The sequence below is a fragment of the Rhinoraja longicauda genome, chromosome 1 (genome assembly GCF_053455715.1).
Source record: "Rhinoraja longicauda isolate Sanriku21f chromosome 1, sRhiLon1.1, whole genome shotgun sequence".
Lineage (NCBI taxonomy): Eukaryota > Metazoa > Chordata > Chondrichthyes > Rajiformes > Arhynchobatidae > Rhinoraja > Rhinoraja longicauda.
In genome coordinates, this window is record NC_135953.1 from 49,130,950 (window position 1) to 49,154,757 (window position 23,808).

The window sequence follows — 23,808 nt, forward strand, 5'->3', positions numbered from 1 at the left end:
CTCTGATTAGGTTGCATCTTTAAGTATTGCACGTAGTTCCGGTCACCCCAATAAAGAAAGGATGTGGAGGCTTTGAATAGAGTTCAAAGGAGGTTTACCAGAATGACTCCTTAATTGAACAGTATTAGCTACATGGAGAGATTAGTCAGAACTGGATTGTGATCTCTGGAATGTTTTTTTTTGTGTTTTAGAGATGCAGGAAACTGGCCTTTGGGGCCCATCGAGGTATTCGATCACACATTCCCACTAGCTCTATATTATCCTACACACTGGGGCATTTTACAGAAGACAATTAACCTACAACTCTGCACATCTTTGGAATGTGTAAGAAAGTACTCCACGCTGACAGCACCTGAGGTCAGGATTGAACCCAGGCTCTGAGAGGCAACTGCTCTACATCTGAACCACTGTCGCTCTGGTGGTAGAGGGGAGACCTGGCAGAAGTATACAAAATTGAGGATCATAGATAAGGTAGACATTTGGAACCTTTTCCCCAGGATTGAATTAACAAATACTAGAGGGCAGAGCTTTAAGGTGAGAGGGGCAATCTTTAAAGTGAATGTGTGGGTCTTTTATTTTTGTTGGTGGTGAGTGCCTAGAAAGTGCTGCTGAGAGTGATGGCGGAGGCAAATGTACATGTGGCATTTATGACACTTTTGGCTGTGGAGGGATATGAATTATGTGCAGGCTGATAATGGTTGGTTTTGGCATCATGCTCGGCATGAACATTGAAGGTCCGACGGGATTTCTCATGTGTTGCACTGTTCTTTGGGAGGCATTCCAGATTCTACTTCATATTTAATTGGAAAGGGAGCTCCAGTATTTAGATGGTGTGGATCTCCATCCTGGACCTCAACAAATAATGTTGGAGGAGGTGAAGAAGGTACTTTTGCCATGTTTAGAATGAACAAAGTAGGGTATATGCCAACTATCTTCTCAAAGGCAATTGTGGAAGGTTAAAAAAACATTTGTTACCTGTGAAGGAGAGCAAGTGTCAGAGGTTACAGCTTTAAGATTAAATGGCTTCCATTGCAAGTGTAAAATTGGGGAAATTGAGTTATTTTACAGTATTGAAATTCTGAGATTCTCATTAAAATATGTTTATTTTAAAGGTTTATTTTGAAGTGGAATCATTGGGCAAGTGAGATTTCTCAATATGACAGAAGATTGGGATGCAGAACTGGGAAGGGAGCCTATTACCATTATCCCATCCTTCAGTGATGCGGTAAGCATCTTGTTGCCTTAAAATATCTGTTGATAGTCCATGTAAAATTCTCAGATATTGACAGATGTATTTTGTTTTCAAATTAGACAAGCCTAATGAATGATGATGTTATCAATGGAAATCAATCTTCAGTCACTCGAGGACCCCACTCACTTAGTGTTTCAGCAGCATTTTTATACACCAAATACAATAGGTTTTTAGAAGTGATAACAGAACCAGACACCCCACACAGGTGGCTTGCAAGAGGATAGGAATTCAATGAATCATCACCCACTATCACTGGCCATTGTCCGAGGTCATTAATTCAGTCTATTAACATAAACACATCTTCCCGGTGCTCAACTTGAGGGTGATTGTTAAGAGGCTCATTCTACTCTGCTCTTCCTTTGTATCCGTTTCCTGTCCTTTGTAAGATTACAACACCCCTCCTGCAATCTCAAGCCGGCATCTACACATAGATAGACTTGCAGGCATCTGTGGTATGCAATCTAATTTAGTGACAGTTCATCTTCATGTAGCCTCCCCTTTCTGCCTTCCGCAGAGACCATTCCCTCGGTAACTCCCTGGTCCACTCGTCCCTTCCAACCCAAACCACCCCATCCCCGGGTACTTTCCCCAGCAACCGCAGGAGATGCAACACCTGTCCCTTTACCTTCCGCCCTCAACTCCATCCAAGGACCCAAACAGTCTTTCCAGGTGAGACAGAGGTTCACCTGCACCTCCTCCAACCTCATCTATTGCATCCGCTGCTCTCGATGTCAACTTCTTTACGTCGGCGAAACCAAACGCAGGCTCGGCGATCATTTCGCTCAACACCTTCGCTCAGTCCGCCTCAACCAACCTGATCTCCCGGTGGCTGAGCACTTCAACTCCCACTCTCACTCCCAGTCTAACCTTTCTGTCATGGGCCTCCTCCAGTGCCATAGTGAGGCCCACCGCAAATTGGAGGAACAGCACCTCATATTTCGCTTGGGCAGCTTGCAGCCCAGCGGTATGAACATTGACTTCTCCAACTTTAGATAGTTCCTCTGTCCCTCTCTTCCCCTCCCCTTCCCAGTTCTCCTTCTATCTTCCTGTCTCCACCTATATCCTTCCTTTGTCCCGCCCACCTGACATCAGTCTGAAGAAGGGTCTCAACCCGAAATGTCACCCATTCCTTCTCTCCTGAGATGCTGCCTGACCTGCTCAGTTATTCCAACATTTTATGAATAAATACCTTTGATTTGGACCAGCATCTGCAGTTATTTTCTTACACTTCATGTAGCATTTGGTCACATACACCTTAACCCTTAAATCCCCTTTTCTCCTTTACAATGCGGTAAGCGTCTTATTGCTTTAAAATATCTACTGATAGTCCATGTAAAATTCTCAGATATTGACAGATGTATTTTGTTTTCAAATTAGACAAGCCTAATGAATGATGATGTTATCAATGGAAATCAATCTTCTGATTTGAAAGGTAATAATCTATAGTTAATCAGTTTAACTTGTGTTTGTTTTTCTTTTTTTGCCCATTAGTCTTTTATGAAGAAATTGCTGGTTAAAAATATACACTAACACTGACATGTTTTGTGTCGTTGGTCTTATTGTTAAAGAGAAATTGCAACCTATCTCTTTTGCCATTCAATTTTTATTACAATCAATATCCTGGAGATTACAGTTGAACAGAAAATTAACTGATATTCTCCTGCTATAAGAATATGTCAGGGATTGGCCCATGTGTGAATCAACTGATGCCCCAAAGTCTTTTGACCGGAAACAAGGCACGTCATGACTGTGGAATGCTAGCCTCACCTGGATGAGTACAACTTAAGATCATGCATGACAAAGCAACTTTCTTGAATGGCCTGCATCAGCCACTCTTTAAAAAATCATTACCATCATCGCACAGGGACTGCAGTGTACACTGTAGTTACTCGCCCAAGGTATCTCCCAAACCTGGCTTCCACCACCAAGGACTTTTACAGACCACATCCTCCTGATTTAGAATCATTTTCTGTGTGTTTAAATTGAGAAAGTAAATGGGGGCTGGAGGGGGAACTCTGCTGATGCAATTGTCAAGCATTCATTCCTATAAATTTCTGATGCTCTCGAAGATGTTTTCCAGTTTTAATGCATCATTTGCAGTAACATTTATATAATATGTAAGTAGGGAAGAGGACACAGACCATGTGCAGGCAAATGGGTCTAGTTTAGACTGGCATCATGTCTTGGGGTGATTGTGAAGCCGAGGTCCTCGTGTTCTTTGAGCGCCTGCCTAATTGCATGATCAAGGACAATGACAGAGAAAGGGTGCCAGCGTGTCTCCCTGTAAGACCCCCGCGAGGATTTCGCACACTTTGCTTTCGCCATCCAGGGTGACAACCTTGGTCGTGGTGCCCAAGTGCATATCCTCAATGGCTCTGAGGAGTCGAGGAGGGATACCATAAGCCTTAAATCCTCAACATTTTGCATCGATGAATCGAGTCAAACGCCTTCTTGAAATCAGTAAACGTTAGGACGGCCAGCAGGCTGTTATTCTTCACCTCAATGATTCTTCGGAGGGCAAGGATCTGTGTGACCGTGTTCTTGTCTCTGAAGTCGTTCTGATTGTAACGTAGCTTCGGGTTGATAACAGCCCTAATCCGGTTGAGAATCAAGCAGTTGTAGACCATGGCCAAGACACATGTCAGGCTGATGCCACGATAGTTGTCAGTCTTGTTCAGGCTCCCAGATTTGGGGACGGGGATGATGTTGGATTGTGCTGGAGGAGGAGAAACGAGAAGAGGTGGAAGAGGAGAGGGGAGGAGCTGAGGCGAGGGAAAATGTTACAGCTTGCTGTGAACGATTCATAGAGGCCATCTCTGAAGCAATGAAGAGTTTACCCAAAGTGAAGCATGTGAAGAGAAGTTGCAACTGAGCACCCAGAAGTTGTTGCAGCACGGAAAGTAGTTGTTGAATGCCATGAGGCCAACACTGGTGGCAGGAAAGAGCAGCTCGAGGAGGACCTGAAGGCAGCCAAATCCCAACTCTTTGAGGCGTATGACAAATTGAAGGAGGAGGAGGTTGCGAGAATGATAGTAGAGGCTGCCAACAATGGCAAGCGGTATAGCGAGGCATGGAGAGTCGCGAACAAGATCAGTGGCAGGAGGAAGGCCAAGTCAGGTCAACGGGAACTCGCCAGAGGACCAAATCAACACGTGGTTCACCCATTTCAAGAACCTACTTGAATCACCTCCAACTCACTGAGGAAGGTGAGGAGATTGAGACTGTCCTCAAGGATGTACAGATTCACAACACCCCCTTTACTTTGGAGGAGCTGTGAAAAGTGAAGACTTCGCTGAAGCAAGGGAAGAGTCCAGGCGCTGATAACATCCCTCCAGGGGTGTTGAAAAACTCTCGATGACATCATGCTCAAGTTTTGCAACACAGTGCTAATGATGAATGACAAGTCAGCTGTCTATTTAATATCACCTAATGTCATTAAAATTTGGATAACTGAGTATTTTTAAGACGACTGCAAGAATAAGTCTATTTTGAAATTCTGCACGTTCAAAAATCATTTTGCTGTTAAAAATAGCAAATTGAGTAAATGTCTGTCAAACAAAGTATATTAGGATTTTATTCAGATGGACTTTCTTTTACTAATTTTAGAACACAATGAATGGCAACCCAAGTTTAATGGTCATCCAGGTTGGCAACCCAGAGTGATCGACAATCAAGGTATGGATCAGGCATTTATTTTGCAATGCTATTGGGTTTTTAAGTTTCTGACTGCTTGTTTTCACTATTCATCTTCCATGTACTCCCTTTCAATTTATCTTTACAGTTTTTCTATTTAAAAACTTTCATTGGGAAGGAAGAATCGCTTGCACTGTTGATTAGTTAATAATGCGAAAAGATCGTGCTCTTCCCTGGCAGTTGTAGCATTAACTTGTGCAAGATATGTTCTAAGATGGAGATGATTTGTGTTACATGGACTAAGTAAAATCAAACAAGAAAACGTTGAGGTGGACTTTTTATGCTTGAGCAAGGCATTGGAACTTATTTTTTCTGATCACCTGACCTGACTGGAAAATGGGTTATGGGGCAGGAACAGTTTGGATATAATGGGCAGATGCTGATAAATGTGGCCATTGGGAGTGGATGTTTTAGAGATTTGGAGATGCAGCATGGAAACATTCCACTGAGGCCACGCTATGCAACTAGCACTATCTGACACACTCAGGACAATTTACAATTTTACAAAAGTTAATTGACCTACCAACCTGCATGTCTGTGCAATATTCTTTAGTTGTTACTGACAAACTGACATGCTTGTCAATTACTGGCATTGTAAACAGCATGTGTGAAAGAATTACGTTTAAATATGTTGGACAACTTCTTGCGTTTGAGGCAGCAGAAATTATGTAACGCCCTCCAGGCGCGGTAGCCAGTGCAATGTACTGTTGTCAAGGGCCGTGAGGTCTACCTCTCCACCAGGGGGACGGAGGACAGTGCAGTCGAAAACGACGTGCTGCGCTGTTTGCTGGTCTGCTCCACACACGCAGGCTGCTGATGAGCGCAACCCCCAACTATGCATGTTGGCATTGAACCGGCTGACCCCTGTGCGGAGCCGGTTCAGGGCGACCCACTCTTTGCGGGGCATGTCCGAGCCGGGTGGGGCTGTGGTGTTCGGTGCGACAGTGAATTGAGGAGGTCGTGATGTCTGTTCCCAGCTGGTTCTCCATGCTCCTATTGGGGGTCATGTTGTCGACCTCCTCGTGGTGAGCCCTGTCAACTGACCCCAGTCAGGCGAACGACAACAAACAGACAGCAGAAGCAGATGTTGGACAAGAGGTGGAGGGATAGCTGAAGCTGGCAGCTGGACCTTGATATTGCAAATTGAAATGCAGGAAACATTCTGATTTAAAGCATGGAGTATTTTAGACAATAGACAATAGGTGCAGGAGTAGGCCATTCAGCCCTTCGAGCCATGACCGCCATTCAATGCGATCATGGCTGATCACTCTCAAACAGTACCCCGTTCCTGCCTTCTCCCCATACCCCCTCTGTGGTGGCTGCTGGGTTTACAGTGAGTTTGTAATCTCCACACAGACGAATGGTATGGTCCTTTTTTTCAACAGGAACAACGGGTGCTGCCCATTCACTATGTTTGACTGGAGTAATTATGTTGGCCTTTTCCAGTCGGTCCAATTCAGCCTCCACCCGTGCTTTCATGGCAAATGGCAGTGGGCGGCTTTTGCAAAACTTTGGGCGGGCCCCTGGTTCCACCAGAATTGTTGCTTTGACATCACGCAGAGTGCCAAGTTCATCTTTAAACACTTCAGAGTGTAACTCCAGTACATCCTGTATTGATGTCAGGTGAGGCATTTCCTTAATATGCTTTATGTCTTCCTGATGAGACTTGTCACTGGCATGTTTAATTTCTTTCCAGTTTAAGGTGAGCTTTTTTAACCAGTTCCTTCCACACAAAGCTGGTCCTGCACCCTTTACCACAATCATTGGTAGCTGCTCACTCTGACTCTCATAGCAGACAGTGGCTTCAAACTGTCCCAACACAGGAATAACCTCCCCTGTGTATGTCTTCAGTGTGACTTCAGCAAGCCCAAGTGGTTGCTTTAAAAAGGTGGTCTGAAACAGCTCCTCTGAGATGATGCTCACGGCAGCTCCGGTGTCAATTTCTAGTTTGACTTCTTTGCCATTAACCACAAAACATGCCCTGTATGCTTGTTTACAGTTTTTGCCATTTACTAATGAAAACATGGGCAACGCTATTTCTTCTGCCTCCACATACTTTGTGTTTTTATCAGTCTGTCGTTTATATCTGCTCTGTGTCGGTGCCGCCGCCACTTTTCCTCTGCATGCTCTTTTAATATGCCCGGTTTTACCACAGTTGTAACACTTTGCGTCTTTAAAGCGACACACCTGTGGGCTGTGATTTTTGCCGTTACATCTGTGGCAGTTCCTCCCCGTTTGCTTAGCCGTGTGCGCATCCACTTTATGCACTTGGTTCGGACGCGCCTCGTGTCCCCGCAGCTGCTGCGTGTCTCTCTCCGCAGTCTCCATGCTGAGGGCGATTTCAAATGCCCGTGCAAAAGTCAGGTTGGACTCCGACAACAGCCGGCGCTAGCTTGCCTCGTTACAAATCCCACTGACAAAACGGTCACGAAGCGTCTCGTTCAACGTCGCTCCAAACTCACAGTTAACTGCACACTGTTTCAGCTCCGCAACGTAACTGGTCACAGACTTCTCCTCTGCAATGTCGTTGGCCTCAAAAAGCTGCTCTAAACGTTCCACATACGCCGACCAAGACTCCGTCTTCGGGGCGAACTCCCCTATGGAACCTATGATAGGCATTTTCTGCTTGTTTTATCCTCGTCGCCAACTTTAACTGTGGTGTATTATGATAAGAATCGACGAGTGAGACGAGTTAGCATACAACATATGGCCACTTTACTTCAACACCACCAGCGAGCTAATACAGGTATCCCACAATGCTTTATACCCGGAACTACGGCAAGGCTCAGCTGCCAAAACACAAAAACTCAAATGGTAAATACACCACAATTCCAATGCACAGTTTCAACAGCATCCGGATGTCCACGTCAAGAGAATCAACTCACTGCCCAATTGCCATCTTCTTAAAGAGTCATGGAGTGATACAGTGTGGAAACAGGCCTTTCGGCCCAACTTGCCCACACTGGCCAACATGTCCCAGCTACACTCATCCCACATTTGGTCCATATCCCTCCAAACCTGTCCTATCCATGAACCTGTCTAACTGTTTAAGTGTTGGGATAGTCCCTGCCTCGACTACCTCCTCTGGCAGCTTGTTCCATACACCAACCACCCTTTGTGTGAAAAAGTTACCCCTCAGATTACTATTAAATCTTTTCCCTTCACCTTAAACCTATGTTTTCTGATCCTCAATTCAGTTACTCAGAGCAAGAGACACTGTGCATCTACCCAATCTATTCCTAATCAAATGAAGGGCAAACACTGGAACTGACAAACACTGAAGGGATTTTAAGCAGTCCTTGGAAAAATGGAAAAGACATTTAGTTTTTACAAAAAAAAAAAGCAAAGCTATAATGCTGAATACTATCGTGCTGTAATGTTACGTTTAGTGACACAGAATAGTGAACAGGCCATTGGGGCCCACAGAATCCAAACCCACCATGAACCACCTATTCCAGTTCTATGTAAACCCATTTACACCCATTATGGGCAATTTTAGAATCCAATGCATCCACATACGTATCATTCCCACAAAATATAAAAAGGAAATCCAAAACTGAAACCACCCCCCCCCCCCCCCCTTCAACATTTTCCTTTTATTTGTAGCAGAGAAAATACTGAAAACTTTCAACAAATTCCAAATCTGATGAGATATCCTCAACCTGAAACTTGATTGTTTCTCACTGAACAACGCTGCTTGTCTGGTGCCTATTCTAAACAAGGCAGTGCTGGAATAACTCAGTGGGTCGGGCAGCATCTCTGGAGAACATGGATAGGTGTTGTTTCAGGTCAGAACCTTTATTCAGACTGATTGAGCAGAGAGAAGAAAGCTGGAAGAGAGGAGAAGTAGTAGGTGGACACGTCTAGCTCATAAGATAGTCAAATACCACATGTACCGAATCCTGCAATTTTCTTAGCTTTTGCAACCGTCTAATGAAACCAACAATTTTAGAAACCCACGTCCTTGAGGGATCTCAATTATTGAACCTCTACTAGGTTATGATTGAGGGAAACGTGTTCAGACTTAAATTGGAACAAGTCAAATGTTGCCTTACAATTATAAAATGGCAAAGTAGAAACCACGTAAGAGGTACTGCATAAATACACAACAACTTATGTCAAATATAAAGCTCCATTAATAGCTCAAATCCAAGTACAAATATAACACCAAGAGATGAAAAGGCAGCGGTCAAAGAGACCCAGCTTTCAAAATATTTGTGTCTGCCACGTTTGGGTGCACTATGACCAAAAGCTTCCTCTCACTCTGGCCTGTGACTCCTCAGCGTATGGCATTGGAGCTGTCATACAACACAAAATGCCTACAGGGGAGGAGCGCCCCATCGCCTTCTCATCACGCACATTATCCCCTGCTGAGAAGAAATATTCTCAGATTGAGAAAGAGGGACTAGCGCTCATTTTTGGTGTAAAGAAGTTTCACCAGTACCTGTGGGGGAGGAAATTCAAACTTGTGACTGATCACAAACCCCTGCTAACACTGTTTGGAGAACACAAAAGCCTGCCCACCATGGCTGCAGCTCGAATCCAAAGATGGGCAATGATTCTCTCCCTATGATTATCACATTGAGTACTGTGCTTCAGAGAAACATGGTAATGCAGATGGCCTCTCAAGAGTTCCACTGCCTGACACAAACGACGCGGGGACCACAGCCGTCACTGACAGCGTATACACACTGTTAACTGAACATCTTGAGCAGGCTCCACTGAACGCAGACCAAGTGGCACGTGCAACACGCACAGACAACGTGTTGTCAAAGGTGCTGAAATTTGTCATGGACGGCTGGCCTGCTGAAGTGGATGAGACTCTGAAAGCTTTCCACACGCGTAGATGTGAACTTTCAGTAGAGCGAGGATGTGTCCTGTGGGGCACCAGAGTGGTGATTCCTGAAAAATGGAGGAAAAACTGTGTTAAAGGAGCTGCATTCTGGCCATCCAGGAATTGTGAAAATGAAAGCACTAACACGCAAGTACGTGTGGTGGCCTAAAGTTGATGCAGAGGTGGAGCAAGTTTGCAGAGCATGTGAGTCATGTCAATTGGAGCAGAGGATGCCTCGTCAGGTGCCTTTGCATCCATGGGAATTTCCTGGCCAGAGCTGGAAAAGACTACACATAGACCTTGCTGGTCCATTTTTGGGACACACTTTCATGTTGGTGGTGGATGCTTACTCCAAGTGGTTGGAGGTGTTTAAAATGTCTAGCATCACATCACAAGCCACTATCACACGACTGAGAAGACTGTTCGCAGCTTATGGATTGCCAGAGCACATTGTCACGGATAATGGAACGCAGTTCACGTCAGAGGAGTTTAAAAAACTTCATGCAGCAGAATGGAATCCTTCATTCTACAAGTGCTGGTCACCCTGCCTCGAATGGCCTGGCAGAATGGTACGTTCAGTCATTCAAGGGTGGAATGAAAAAGCTGACACACACCGCAATGGATGTGGAGGACAGGGTCTCCCTCTTTTTGATGCAGTATCGTACCACACCAAACTGCACTACTGGTCAGTCACCCGCTGACCTGTTTCTGAACAGACACGTGCGCACCCGTCTGGATTTCATCCGTCTGGACACAGCAGCTGCTGTTCGAAAAAAACAGTACAAGCAGAAGTTTCACCATGACCTCCGTGCAGCAGACAGGTGTTTCTCAGTGGCTGACCCAGTGTATTTATACAATACGGCTGGGGGAGGACGCAAATGGATTCCTGGAGTCATAGTGGATCAAACAGGACCGGTGTCTTACAAAGTACAAGGAAGAGACACCGACATCACCTACAGGAGACATGGAGATCAGCTGAGATTCAGAGTCATGGGAGATGGACTGGATCAGGACACTGAAAACTCAACCACTGACACTTCTGCACCGAGCCAACCCGCACAGCCGGAGGACATGTCATCATGCAGCGAGCCAGGGACTGTGGTCAGTACAGCTGCAGCTGCTGCGCCGCTGAGTCCACGCCGATCATCAAGGGTCAGGAAGCCTCCAGACCGCCATGTCCCTTAAGCTTCATAAAATTTAAAAAAAAGGAAATGTTTGGCATGAAGGACTGTTTAGTTGTTTAAGTTGTTTTCATTAATATGAACACACAGATGGACTGAGAGATGTTAAAACTACAAGAGGGTCTCTAGTGATAACAAGTAACTTTGCATAGTAGTAACTTTGAAAATGGTTATTGTCAGTAATAAGGCACTTGTTAATTTCAGTTATTTATGATTACCTTCATTTACCTTCATTTTAAAAAGGGGGTAATGTGGTGTATTTACCATTTGAGTTTTTGTGTTTTGGCAGCTGAGCCTTGCCGTAGTTCCGGGTATAAAGCATTGTGGGATACCTGTATTAGCTCGCTGGTGGTGTTGAAGTAAAGCGGCCATATGTTGTATGCTAACCCGTCTCACTCGTCGATTCTTATCATAATACCCCACAGGAATCAAAGTAGATTTCCCACTGCTTCCAAAACACTGAGTTGGAGATATACCAGTGCAGCTACCTCTTTATTTCAGTCAAAGTAGCTATTGCATGTCATACAAATGGACATTGCCAGAACTAACATTCATGATTCAATATTGAAGATAATGGATCCATAACTTGGTATTATTAAATGTGTGTGCACTTTTCATCATGAGCAACAATAATAAGGTCAAAATGTATGTGAGGACATGTAGGTGAATATTGAGAACACCTGTCTAATGACTGCCTCCCCTTAAGATCAGAATCCTGAGTGCAATACAAGATCTGAGCGATGATACTTTTCCTGGAAACAAAGGTGGGTATTTACTATGGAAATAACAGGATAAAAGTGGATCTGATGGACTGACATGTAGAGTTTATAAATGCAGGTTGTTCTACTCTGTTTCCACAATGCAACTGGGTATGATGTGATTGAATTAAGGAAAACAACTTCTATTATTCTGGCCTATTTGGTTATAATACAATAACGATCGGGAACTAGAGGACCACTTAAAGTTACATTGGGAATTTGCATACACAAAAAAACTTGCATGGAAAACTCTTTCTATGCACCTGTGTGCCATAATCAAGACTTCATTGTTTCTTAAGAACACAGGTGCTACATTACAGTGGGTGGCCACTGAAATTGACAAGCAATCTTTTAATACTTGTGCAACTGTACTGTATTAATATAACATTCAGCTTTTAGTATTTTTAGCTTTCAGTAACAAAAAATAAATTTGACTATTGAAAAGACCTTTTTTTAGAAAATCCTCAAAAAACCCACTAGCCCCTAATTGTTTTAACATAGAAAACAGGTGCAGGAGTAGGCCATTCGGCCTTTCGAGGCAGCACCACCATTCAGTGTGATCATGGCTGATCATCCACAATCAGTACCCCTTGCCTGCCTTCTCCCCAGACCCCTTGATTCCGCTAGCCCTAAGAGCTCTATCTAACTCTTGAATGCATCCAATGAATCGGCGGCCTCCACTGCCTTCTGAGGCAGAGAATTCCACAAATTCCCAACTCTCTGGGTAAAAAGGTTTTTCCTCATCCCAGTTCTAAATGGCCTTCCCCTTATTCTTGAAATATGGCCCCTGGTTCTGGAACCCCAACATCGGGAATGTTTCCTGCATCTAGCTTGTCCAATCCTTTTAATTTTGTATGTTACTATAAGATCCCCTCTCTTCCTTCTAAATTCCAGGTAATACAAGCCCAGTCGTTCCATTCTTCATCATATGACAGTCCAGCCATCCCAGAATTTAACCTTTTGAACCTACACAGCACTCCCTGTGTTTTATAACATGTTGTTTCTACGATACGTTGCCTTTGGAATGCAACTATCACTTTCGTGCAGAAGGACCTGTATGTTCATTTGAAAAGCAACAAATGTCAATAGTCGAGAAGGCACTCGATCCGCTAAATGGAGCATAAAACTGATTGTTTCCTCTACTGAGTAGCATTGCAGTGACATTTGAGTGCATATTTTGGTAATTTGAGTGCTAAGATTTTAATTTGTTTTCTTGACCAACGTATTAAAAATTAATGTTTATTTGATTATTTTTTTCCTGTTTGTCTTGTGCTGTATGTTTGCTTAGGTTTTTCCCTGCACCTCGTTTTGGCTTTCTGTATAACAGTTCATTTTTAATTACTTTGGTATTGACAAAATGACACCTCACTGGACTAAATCTACGTAATATTATCCTGAAAGATTCTTTCACATTAAATAACATGAGGTCAATGTCTAGCTGAACAGTATGTTTTGTAGCAATGCTGTCTATATGCCACTAGAGGCCCCTTTTTACTTTACAATACAGGAGGAAACCCAGGATTCTCGTGTGAATGCTTAATATTTAGAGGCATTGCAATTTGGGATGCAATGGAGGCAGTTCCTTTATAAATCAAGTTTTGTAATGTTGAACCAATGGCCGTACTCTGAAAATTGCCCCAGTGTCTGGGGAGTGGATGTGAAAGTGGGTTAACATGGAACTAGTGTGAACGGCTGATCGATGGTTAGCACAGACTTGCTGGACCAAAGGGACTGACATGGATAGAAAATTGGTTGACAGACAGAAAGCAAAGAGTGGGGATAAATGGGTCCCTTTCGGAATGGCAGGCAGTGACCAGTGGGGTACCGCAAGGTTCGGTGCTGGGACCCCAGCTATTTACGATATACATTAATGACTTAGACGAAGGGATTAAAAGTACCATTAGCAAATTTGCAGATGATACTAAGTTGGGGGGTAGTGTGAATTGTGAGGAAGATGCAATAAGGCTGCAGGGTGACTTGGACAGGTTGTGTGAGTGGGCGGATACATGGCAGATGCAGTTTAATGTAGATAAGTGTGAGGTTATTCACTTTGGAAGTAAGAATAGAAAGGCAGATTATTATCTGAATGGTGTCAAGTTAGGAGGAGGGGGAGTTCAACGAGATCTGGGTGTCCTAGTGCATCAGTCAATGAAAGGAAGCATGCAGGTACAGCAGGCAGTGAAGAAAGCCAATGGAATGTTGGCCTTCGTAACAAGAGGAGTTGAGTATAGGAGCAAAGAGGTCCTTCTACAGTTGTACCGGGCCCTGGTGAGACCGCACCTGGAGTACTGTGTGCAGTTTTGGTCTCCAAATTTGAGGAAGGATATTCTTGCTATGGAGGGCGTGCAGCGTAGGTTCACTAGGTTAATTCCCGGAATGTCGGGATTGTCGTATGTTGAAAGGCTGGAGCGATTGGGCTTGTATACACTGGAATTTAGAAGGATGAGGGGGGATCTTATTGGAACATATAAGATAATTAGGGGATTGGACACATTAGAGGCAGATAACATGTTCCCAATGTTGGGGGAGTCCAGAACAAGGGGCCACAGTTTAAGAATAAGGGGTATGCCATTTAGAACGGAGATGAGGAAGAACTTTTTCAGTCAGAGAGTGGTGAAGGTGTGGAATTCTCTGCCTCAGAAGGCAGTGGAGGCCAGTTCGTTGGATGCTTTCAAGAGAGAGCTGGATAGAGCTCTTAAGGATAGCGGAGTGAGGGGGTATGGGGAGAAGGCAGGAACGGGGTACTGATTGAGAGTGATCAGCCATGATCGCATTGAATGGCGGTGCTGGCTCGAAGGGCTGAATGGCCTACTCCTGCACCTATTGTCTATTGTCTATTGTTTCCATACTAAATCTCTTAATCAATTATAACATTACAAATTAAGCATTTCAGTATCTGAAATGTTGTCTCGCTGGCGATTCTTCCTCCCCTGCTCCATTCCCATAGATCTGATACACTTTCATCCTTTACCTTGTTTAGACTACCTGCAAATCTCAGTCATCTGGATGCACTTTAAAATGTTCACATCTTCTAAGCTTTACATACTGAGGTGATGCCAGATAATAGTGAACTTGAATTCCCCTGCTGCTGTTACCCTATTTAACATGTGATTTGTTTCTGTCTCCTCATGACTATTTGTCTGGGTGCTGAGATCATGTTCCTTTACACAATAATGATTTGAGTGCAAATGAATAAGGTATAATTCAGAACAGTCCACAAAAATAAGTAGCATCGTCAACAGGATAGTCATCAGCTAAAGAACAATTTTTGTGCCTTCCTAACAAAGCCACTATTTTTTCCAGTCTGACCTGCTAATTTACTCCAGCATTTTGTCTTTCATTGTTTTATCTGCTTGATGTTTTGTTTCTCAGCTCCATTAGGAAGACAAGGAAATGTAGATGTGGTTTTACAAAAAAGACTGCTGGAGTAATTCAGCGGTTCAGGCACAATCTCTGGGGAAATGAATTGGTGACGTTTCGGGTCAGGATTTTTGATCTGATTCTAGTAGGAGAGAAAACAGAAAGAGATTGGTTGCCTCTTGCCATGCTTTGTCTCACCCACCCCACTCTTCCAGCTTCTACCCCTTGACTAGAGCCTGAAGAAGCATCCTAACCAGAAGCATCACATATCCATGTTCTCCAGGCATCCGACATAACTGGCATTACTTCAGCACTTCCTTTTACTCCACCAATATGTCTTTAAAGCACCTTGGATACATTTCCTCAATGCAGCCACACACTCCTTGATATTGCATTGCCACCAGACCCTCCCTGAACATTCTGTGTCATGGAATATAGAGTTGCCTGTCTGGCCCATCCTTCAACCCCATCTGAAATGGCAACAATTTTGTATTTGGATATTGATTGTCATCCTCTGCTCATCTGCCTTGCTTCAAAGGTGGCTTGCGTCTAAACTAACTATAGTCATGCCTATGTTCACTCTGCTACCAGACTGCTTTAGTTTGACTTTAATATTCCTACCTCCTTATCCTCTTGTGCCCCATTCTGCTTTTGATATGTGTACCCCCTCCAGCTTGAATACACATCTCCTTCCTTGGATATTCAAGATGATGCTGTCTAGTAATTGATTTGCCATTTCCCACTCTTGCTTTCACCAAGAAGAGCTCGGTTGTAGTTCCAACTTGTACCAAAAAGCTGAATTTCATGGGTGAGTTGAATGGCTCTGAATATGATTCAATTAGTCTTGTCATCAGGCATCAAGGAGGCAGCTCTCCCAGTGGTTGGCATCATACGTGGTTACAAGGGTTGTGAATTGGAGCCGCAGGAGTTTCTTGTCTGGATTCTAGGCCTAACTAACTTCAGCTGCTCCATTAAGGTCAAAAGGAATAGTAGTAGAATTAGGCCTTCGGCTCATCAAGTCTATTTCGCCATTCAATCATGGCTGATCTATCTCTGTCCTAATCCCATTCTTCTGCCTTCTCCCCATAACCTCTGACACCTGTGCTAATAAAGAATCTATCTCTGCCTTAAAAACATCCAAGGACATGACATTCCTTTGAGGTCAGAAGCAGTTATGTTTGCTGCAGATTGTAGCAATTTCCTTGCCTAACAAGGGGCTTGGGGGTGCTCCATTGCGCGCCTTCAGAGCAAGATTTCTGGAACTTGACTGAACTTAAAGGATTCTGCAAAGGTGAGAAAGCGGAGTTGAGATGCACTCTACATCATGCACCTGCTGACTGGCAGAGTTGAGTTGATGTATTTATTTCGCCTGAGGCAATGAAATACAATAGTGTTTCCTGTTTCATAAACTAATGTGCTTTATATACTTGTACTTCCTATTAAACTAAACAATTAAATTATATAAATAGCTATAAAGACATTCTTGCTATCGCCCCCTCAAGGCTCTGCACTCTGCATGTTATTTTGCATTTGTACAGAATTTCTTAAATATTCATTAGTGTGACTATTATGCATTTTAAGAAGCCCATGTGATCCATGTTCTATGTCCACAATACTTGTTTTATTTTGCTATTTCTGCCTGAGTGTCCAGTTCATTATGATGTCCTGGAAATATATAGAATTGGAGCAATAGGCAGAAATAGCGGGATTCTTTTCATTCTCTCCCTGAACACTACCACCATCACCACCATCACCATATAGGCTTGATGTATATTGTCTTAAATTATTACACTTGTTTGTAATGCAATTTTAATTTGACTTGCTCTAAGAAAGTGCATGTTGATTGGAGGATCATTACCTTGGAAATGGGTTTTATTCCTATTCATTAAGAGCTGTCTAAATCAGATTTAATTTGACCTAATTGATATGTGATCTTTGGTGCTGTTACCGAACTTAATAGTTCAGCTATCAAGGCATTGGAGTAGCAACATAATGTTTCACCTTTAGTAAAGAAGGGTAAAAGGTAGTATTTTGAATACTTTCAGTACATCTAGAATATGCATTGGTGCCGTAGTTATTGCATTTGATTGTTTTGAACAGCATTAATATTTGAATATTACCATGTTTCCTGTTCAGTTAACATGATTTATTTTGCTTCTGCTCTTGTCTGTTTGGAGTTTTGATTTCTTAGGGTTTTGTGGTTCTCTTTGCTTGAAATGTTACTTCACCAGATGCCCCAATGCCATCTTTCATTGTGACATTCAATTATATACTAACTGCTTTCTGGTGAGGTTCATTGGAATGATTTGTAACCAACAGTTTGGCATGTCTGTATCCTGTACCCCAAGTTGTTACAGCATTCCTTGAAGCAGCTGAGAGATAGAAGACCAGGCACAATGAGTTCTTGCCCACAAAGAAAATAATTTTGTATTAAATAAGTCCTGCATTTGATTGTATTAAATCAGCCGTGTTTTTGCTTGATATTGTAACAGCTCTCGAGAAGTTACCGCCCAGTTGGATTTGGGTTCAATTTTAGGCTTAATCCAAAAGGTTTGCGACTTTTTTTTACTGGACTTTGAAAGATTTAGATCAATTGCTTTTAGTTGGCCTTTTCTATTCCACGAACTTTGAATATCATATCATATCATATCATATACATACAGCCGGAAACAGGCCTTTTCGGCCCTCCAAGTCCGTGCCGCCCAGTGATCCCCGTACATTAACTCTATCCTACACCCACTCGGGACAATTTTTACATTTACCCAGCCAATTAACCTACATACCTGTAGGTTAAAGGAATAAAGGACCACATTTGTGTAAATTAGAAGATATGTGGATTAGAATGGTGTTGATGGTGATAAGTTATATTTGGTAAAAGTGGTGATTTTTTTTCAAATGGTAAGATGTTTTAGTTTTTTTGGGGGGAGGGGGAGGTGATGTAAATTGGTATTTTATTCATCCTGTAAATGAAAATAAAACTACTGTCCTTTGAGGATGATGAAACATTTGCCCTTTTCCCCCTATTTTGGCTGTCATCCAATCTAGCTTTTGCTCCCCATCCAATGTCTCTTGCTCTGATAGCAATCTTTGAAATAACCCTTTGTAGATCCTGTCTTATTAATTTAATTGAGTATATAAAAGTTCTTCTGGGAACTACTTCATGAGGATTGTGAGAATTTGTTAAATGCAAATTTCCTTGATTCAATAAAGCACTTGGAAATAACCAGTTGGAGAGATCTTTCCTGTATGTGATGTAATCCTCATTGTTTTATTTGTTGTCAGAATCTTGAGAAGCTTGTAACAGAAAAATCAGATTTGTAACAAAGAAATAGAAATGTCCAAAAATGAATGAGGAAAAAGTGTGCACTTTAATTTGAACAAGAGAGCACCCTACTTTGAAAGATGAGAGTTGGGCTTGACTTTTGAGTTGCACTTTTGAGTCATTCAGGTAAAAGTGATTTGGTAACCCGAGGGGGAGAGTACTTAATTTTCAAGGTATTTTCTTATTGCAGTAGTTGCCTCATTTCAGTTTGTTTTATCTTTGCTTTAACATTTGAAATGTTCATGTCACGACCATGAGGTAAGGACACTATATTAAACACATGCTTCATTACATGAGGCAAGATTTGATTTTTTTTCCCTCAGCTCACGGATTTCTATCCTTGTTTTATCATTGCAGGCTTTTCAGAAGATGCAGTTTTAAATAAAAATGAGTTTGACGTTCAAGCGAGTAGAAGATGTGGATTTGGCAGGGGTGACCGTGGTGGATTACCAAGAATAAGCATGCAGAATGGTAAGATTTGATTAATTGCCCATGCTTTGTCTTTGCAAAAGTGGCTAGGGTTCAGGATGGAGAGGGGTAACAATGGGAGTATATTAAGGATTAGTTCTATTGATAAATCTCTTCACTAAATTGTTAGATGACCTGTCTAGCCAATAGTAAATGACTTTTTGCAGCAATAAATATACCTTGAACTGTGAGGCATGACATTCTGACATATAGTTGATTTGTAATGGTGTCTGACTTATCTTTACACTTAACATGAAGGATTTTGGTCCACTGTCTCAGAACCTCAAAGTAATTTGTATCTAAATATCAAATGAAAGGTGCTGGAGGAACCTGGCAGGCCAGGCAGCATCTGTGTAGGGAATGGACAGCAATGTTTCTGGTCGAGTCTGTTCTTCAGGCTTAATTTAAGCAGTCTTCCCAAATTTGACTTTAGTTAAATTAGTATGCACTTCCATGCAGTAGTTTTGCCTTGGCTATTTCATTCAATAATTTTCAATAATTGGATTCCACTTGCAAGGCCAGCACTTGCTACCCATCTGTACTTTCCTTGGTGAATGTGTTGTGAGTTGCTGCCCTGCATTCTTCTTTCTAAAGGTTCTCCCACGCAGCTGTTCTGGTGGGAGTTCTGGAATTTTGAACCAACCATTACATTTCAAATTATGGAGATGTGCAACTTGGAAAATGATCTTTCCCTATGCGAGGTATCCTGGTATTCCTCTATAATAGAACTTGTGTGTTTGAAAGGGGCTCAGAGTGGTTTAAGCAGTGTATTTTCTAAATGACTGGTGCAGAAGCCAAAGTGCATCAGTGGAGTAGAGGTTGAATGTTTGGAGGGGTTGATGGCATGCCAATCGAGAGATTCTTTGTCCTGAGCTTGTTTTTGCGGCATTCATTGAGGTTCTTCTTTCGTGTCCATTGTCTATGTTTCAAATGTTCGGCCAGGCTCGGGCTGTCTGGCTGACATATCTTGTAGATGGGGTCTTCGGGAGGTAAGTTAATCAGCCTCTGACTTTTTGCAGTCTCAGTATTTGTGACTGGTTGACTTCCATGTCAGTTGTGAGCCCCAGGATATTGATGACTGAGGATCCATTTACGGGAATGTCAATTGAATGTCTAGGGGAGGTGGTCTGATTAATTTTGTCAAAGATGGTCATTGCCTGCCAATTATGTTCTGGCTGTTATTTGCCACTTATTAGCACAGGTCTGAAACACTGTTTTGCCATTTGTTATTTCTATAGCACATAATTCAGTGGTTATAACAGTTTGCATAGATTTCTTACAATTTCATCTGAATTGATGTCATTGGATGACATCCCAAGCATTGAATTTGCTTTATCTTCCCTTAAAAGGAAGAAATTGTTTGTTATGGTCACATTGTGGAAACTGGCCCTTCAGGCCAACTGATCCACACCAGCCAACATGCTAACAGACACTCGTCCCACCTGCCTGTGTTTATGGCAAATCTTTTGAAACCTATCCCATCCATGTACTTGTCCAAATGTTGTGATCGTACTCATCTCGTATCTCCTCTGACACCTTGTTCCATATACTCAACACCCCTTTGTGTGGCAAAATCTGCCCCTCAGGTTTCTGTGACCTTCTCTTCTCTTCCCCCCCCCCCCCACCAACCTTAAATCTATATTTTCTGGTAGACGCAAAGCTGGAATAACTCATTGGGTTAGACAGCATCACTGGAGAAAAGAAATAGGTAACATTTCGGGTTTAGAATTCTCAGAGGACTATATTTTCTGGTTCTTGATTCCCCGACTCCGGGTAATAGACTCTGTACATTTACTCTATCTAATCCCCTCATGAGCTTGTACTCCTCCAGAAGATCACTCCTCATCCTCCTGCACTCCAATGAATAAAGTCCTAGCCTGCTCTATCTCTCTTTCGCTCAAACCTTGGCAACATCCTCCTAAATCTGCTCTGCACCCTTTCCAGCTTAACATCTTTCCTGTAACAGGTTGACCAAAACTGAGTGTGATACTCTACATGTGGCCCCACCAATAACTTCACTGTAACATGACCACCCAACCTCTAGTCAATACTCTGACTGATGAGCCACATTGCCCCCACCTGTGACTTGTGTTAATTGAATATTTAGGAGTCCTACAACTCTGTGGCAAGCATTAATTCAAAGAGAGCAAGTTCTTCAGAATGCCTTTCTGAATGTACATTACAAGTGGTAATCTGTTTGAAATCAAAAAGGACAGCTTTTTAATCAAACTGTGCTCTCTGCAGAGGGAGGGCAGCTGCAGAGATATGGTTTGCAGGCTGACATTGTGTTGATCAGCGAAATGTAAAATGGGGTGTCGTAACTGTCTCACACCAAACATTATCAGACTAAGTTATTTGCTCTATTGTGATTATAGATCAATGAAACATCCAGACAAAGGGCTTATTTTTCAATTATTGAAATCTTTGTATAATTGCTCTCAATGCTAATTTTGGGTGTTTGTCTTTTGTCTCGGAAGCTTTTAGACCAACCATGTGAATTATTTTGTCCCATCCAAGGTGTTTGAACATTCAGAGGTGTCTTGTCATTAGTGTTCTCGTATTGTGAATGGGTAATTCAATGGAATGATTTGTGAAATTATGTTATTGTAGCTATAGAATTCGGCTTGATTCACATTTTGGTGTTAAAAAAAAATCAGAGTTCAGGAAGACTACTGGGGGTCACATGAAAATGTCTCGTCTTCTGATGAATGGAGACCTTTATATCCCCTGCTTCAATCTCTGAATGTTTCTATTCACAAGTCATTATTCTTGTCGTCTGACGAGTGCTTTCATTCGTAATATCAAGGTGAATTTATTTTGTTTTGTTGTCAAACTTTAATGCTTCCCTATAATAATTCATACACTATGATGGTTTCTATATTTGAGAACTCTATGGGCATAAAATCAGTCAAATGTACAGATACTAAGTTTGTACAATTGGCACATTTGGGTGTAGCTCTCAAATAGTTACCTCAATCTCCCCTGCAGCTCCTGCAAGCCCTTGGACACAGTGGGTGTTAGACAACCCTATTCCTCTTAACAAAATATGTCAATGAGGAAAATTATTCTCATGGGATAGGGCAGCAGATCTGGAAGTACAAATGTATCATTTCATGAACTGACATGGGTTATTAAAAAAAACTTGTTCCTCTCTGAAGGAACAGTTATAGATTAAGATAGAAATTTGTTTTCCTTCATGGCTTTTTTGTTTTATAAGAATGTTGAATTATGTTCACTCTTGATTATGTTCAGCATGTCAAAACATGTTTGTCTCTTCTGGCACCTATTTCTATAACTTTATGGAGTTGCACTTAATGTTTGTATTTCCAAGTGGGTGTTTTTCAAATGTCATTATTCAATGACTTAACCTATCAGTTTTTACTCTGAAGTCCTGTTTCTCTTTACCACATTTCTGGCACTTGTTTCAATACCCCCCCCCCCCCCCCCCACTTTGTTACATTGCTTTCTGTGCCAGCAGAATAATTTGAATGGTTCAGTGTCTGGCAATGCTAATTTTTAGATAAAATGTCACGTAATCTACTGAGCTTCTTTCCTTAATTTTTTTGCAAAAGCAGGTGGAGATGGCCCTCTTGGCAGAGGTTGCCCTGTTGGCAGGGGATCTTTCAGTACAAGAGGAGGATTTGGTGCTCAGTCAGGTGAGGAAATTCAAAAGTGGGCTTCATTTATGTAATTACAAGCGCTAAACCATTAAAGGGATATCTGTTTTTCTTGGGTATTAAATTGTTAACATGCATTTAAAACTGCTGAGGTAAGCATCCATTTAGCAAGCTTTCTTGAAAGTAGTGTTTTAACATGGGTCGGATGACTAAGACTTGTGAAGTTAGAAAAATTGGGCCAGTTTGTTTACAAAAATAGTTTGTCGAGATTCAACAACAAATCACATTAAGGTAATTTCTTTAAAATGTTTCATTTAACAATCAAGCAATCATAGTGCACTTTGTATGAAGGATAAGAATACTGTGCAGAAAAAGGAAATATTTATATATCGAACAAAGCTAGCTAGCTTATTAGTGATCCTTCGTTTGTGGATTATTGTTGTGCTGCATTTAGGGGAATCTTAATTATTGTTTGAGTCCTATTATGTTTATACGCCAAGTCTTTGATCACTCTTGCCATGCAGAAAGTTTGACTTTGTATCAATCAAAATATTTACTAGACAATCCTGAAATTAATTCCTATCAAATCCTGCTTCTATATTTTAAAGCAGACTTGTGAATTGGGCATCCAGTTCAATTATTCAATTTGTGGCTAAATATCTTATTGTAACTGAAAATTATTATTTCTTAGATTATTGTCATCTTGTTTATTACAATAAAATATTAGTCATTCTGCAATAAAGTATGAAGGGTATTTATCAAATTATGAATTAACCCTTGGAAACTGAGGTATTCCCATTGTTTTCATAAAATATGCATATTCTGACTGGCTAGAATAAATGGGTTGGTGCTGTATGGGCATACATACAGCTGGAGGTAACTAGTCGAGGGAGATGGCCACTTTCTGAAATTCAAAGTGGAGTGCATTGCTTTAGTGTTCTGATATCATAAATGAAAAGCATTGCAACTCCGGTGGTCTCTGCTGTGCATATCCACTTGTTCTTCTCAGAGCGCCCATCACTAATTGACCGGCTCTGACCTCCCCACCATTGAAGGGAATTATTGGAGTCGCTGCCTCAAAAAGGCAGCCAGCATCATCAGAGACCCACACCACCCTGACCACACACTCATTTCACCACTGACATCGGGAAGAAGGTACAGGAGCCTGAAAACTGTAACGTCCAGGTTCAGGGACAGCTTTTTCCCGACAGCTATCAGGTTATTAAACACGCCAACCTCAAATAAGCTCTGAACTACAATGATTATTATTATTATTATTGCACTATTATTGTTTGTTTTTTGAGTATGTGTGTTTATATATAT

At 42.1% G+C, this 23,808-nt stretch overlaps 1 protein-coding gene across 3 annotated transcripts in view; it reads left to right on the forward strand.

Moving 5' to 3' along the window:
* The window catches only part of ddx4 (DEAD (Asp-Glu-Ala-Asp) box polypeptide 4), a 74,074-nt gene that overhangs the window by 18,674 nt on the left and 31,592 nt on the right, over positions 1-23,808 (forward strand). For all 3 annotated transcript variants that reach the window (XM_078396949.1, XM_078396955.1, XM_078396941.1), the window contains exons 2-6: positions 1,113-1,225; positions 2,630-2,684; positions 4,859-4,927; positions 18,758-18,871; positions 22,441-22,524. In XM_078396949.1, coding sequence (XP_078253075.1) covers positions 1,157-1,225; positions 2,630-2,684; positions 4,859-4,927; positions 18,758-18,871; positions 22,441-22,524 — 391 coding nt within the window. In that variant the 5' untranslated portion in view covers positions 1,113-1,156. The remainder of the gene's footprint in view (positions 1-1,112; positions 1,226-2,629; positions 2,685-4,858; positions 4,928-18,757; positions 18,872-22,440; positions 22,525-23,808) is intronic.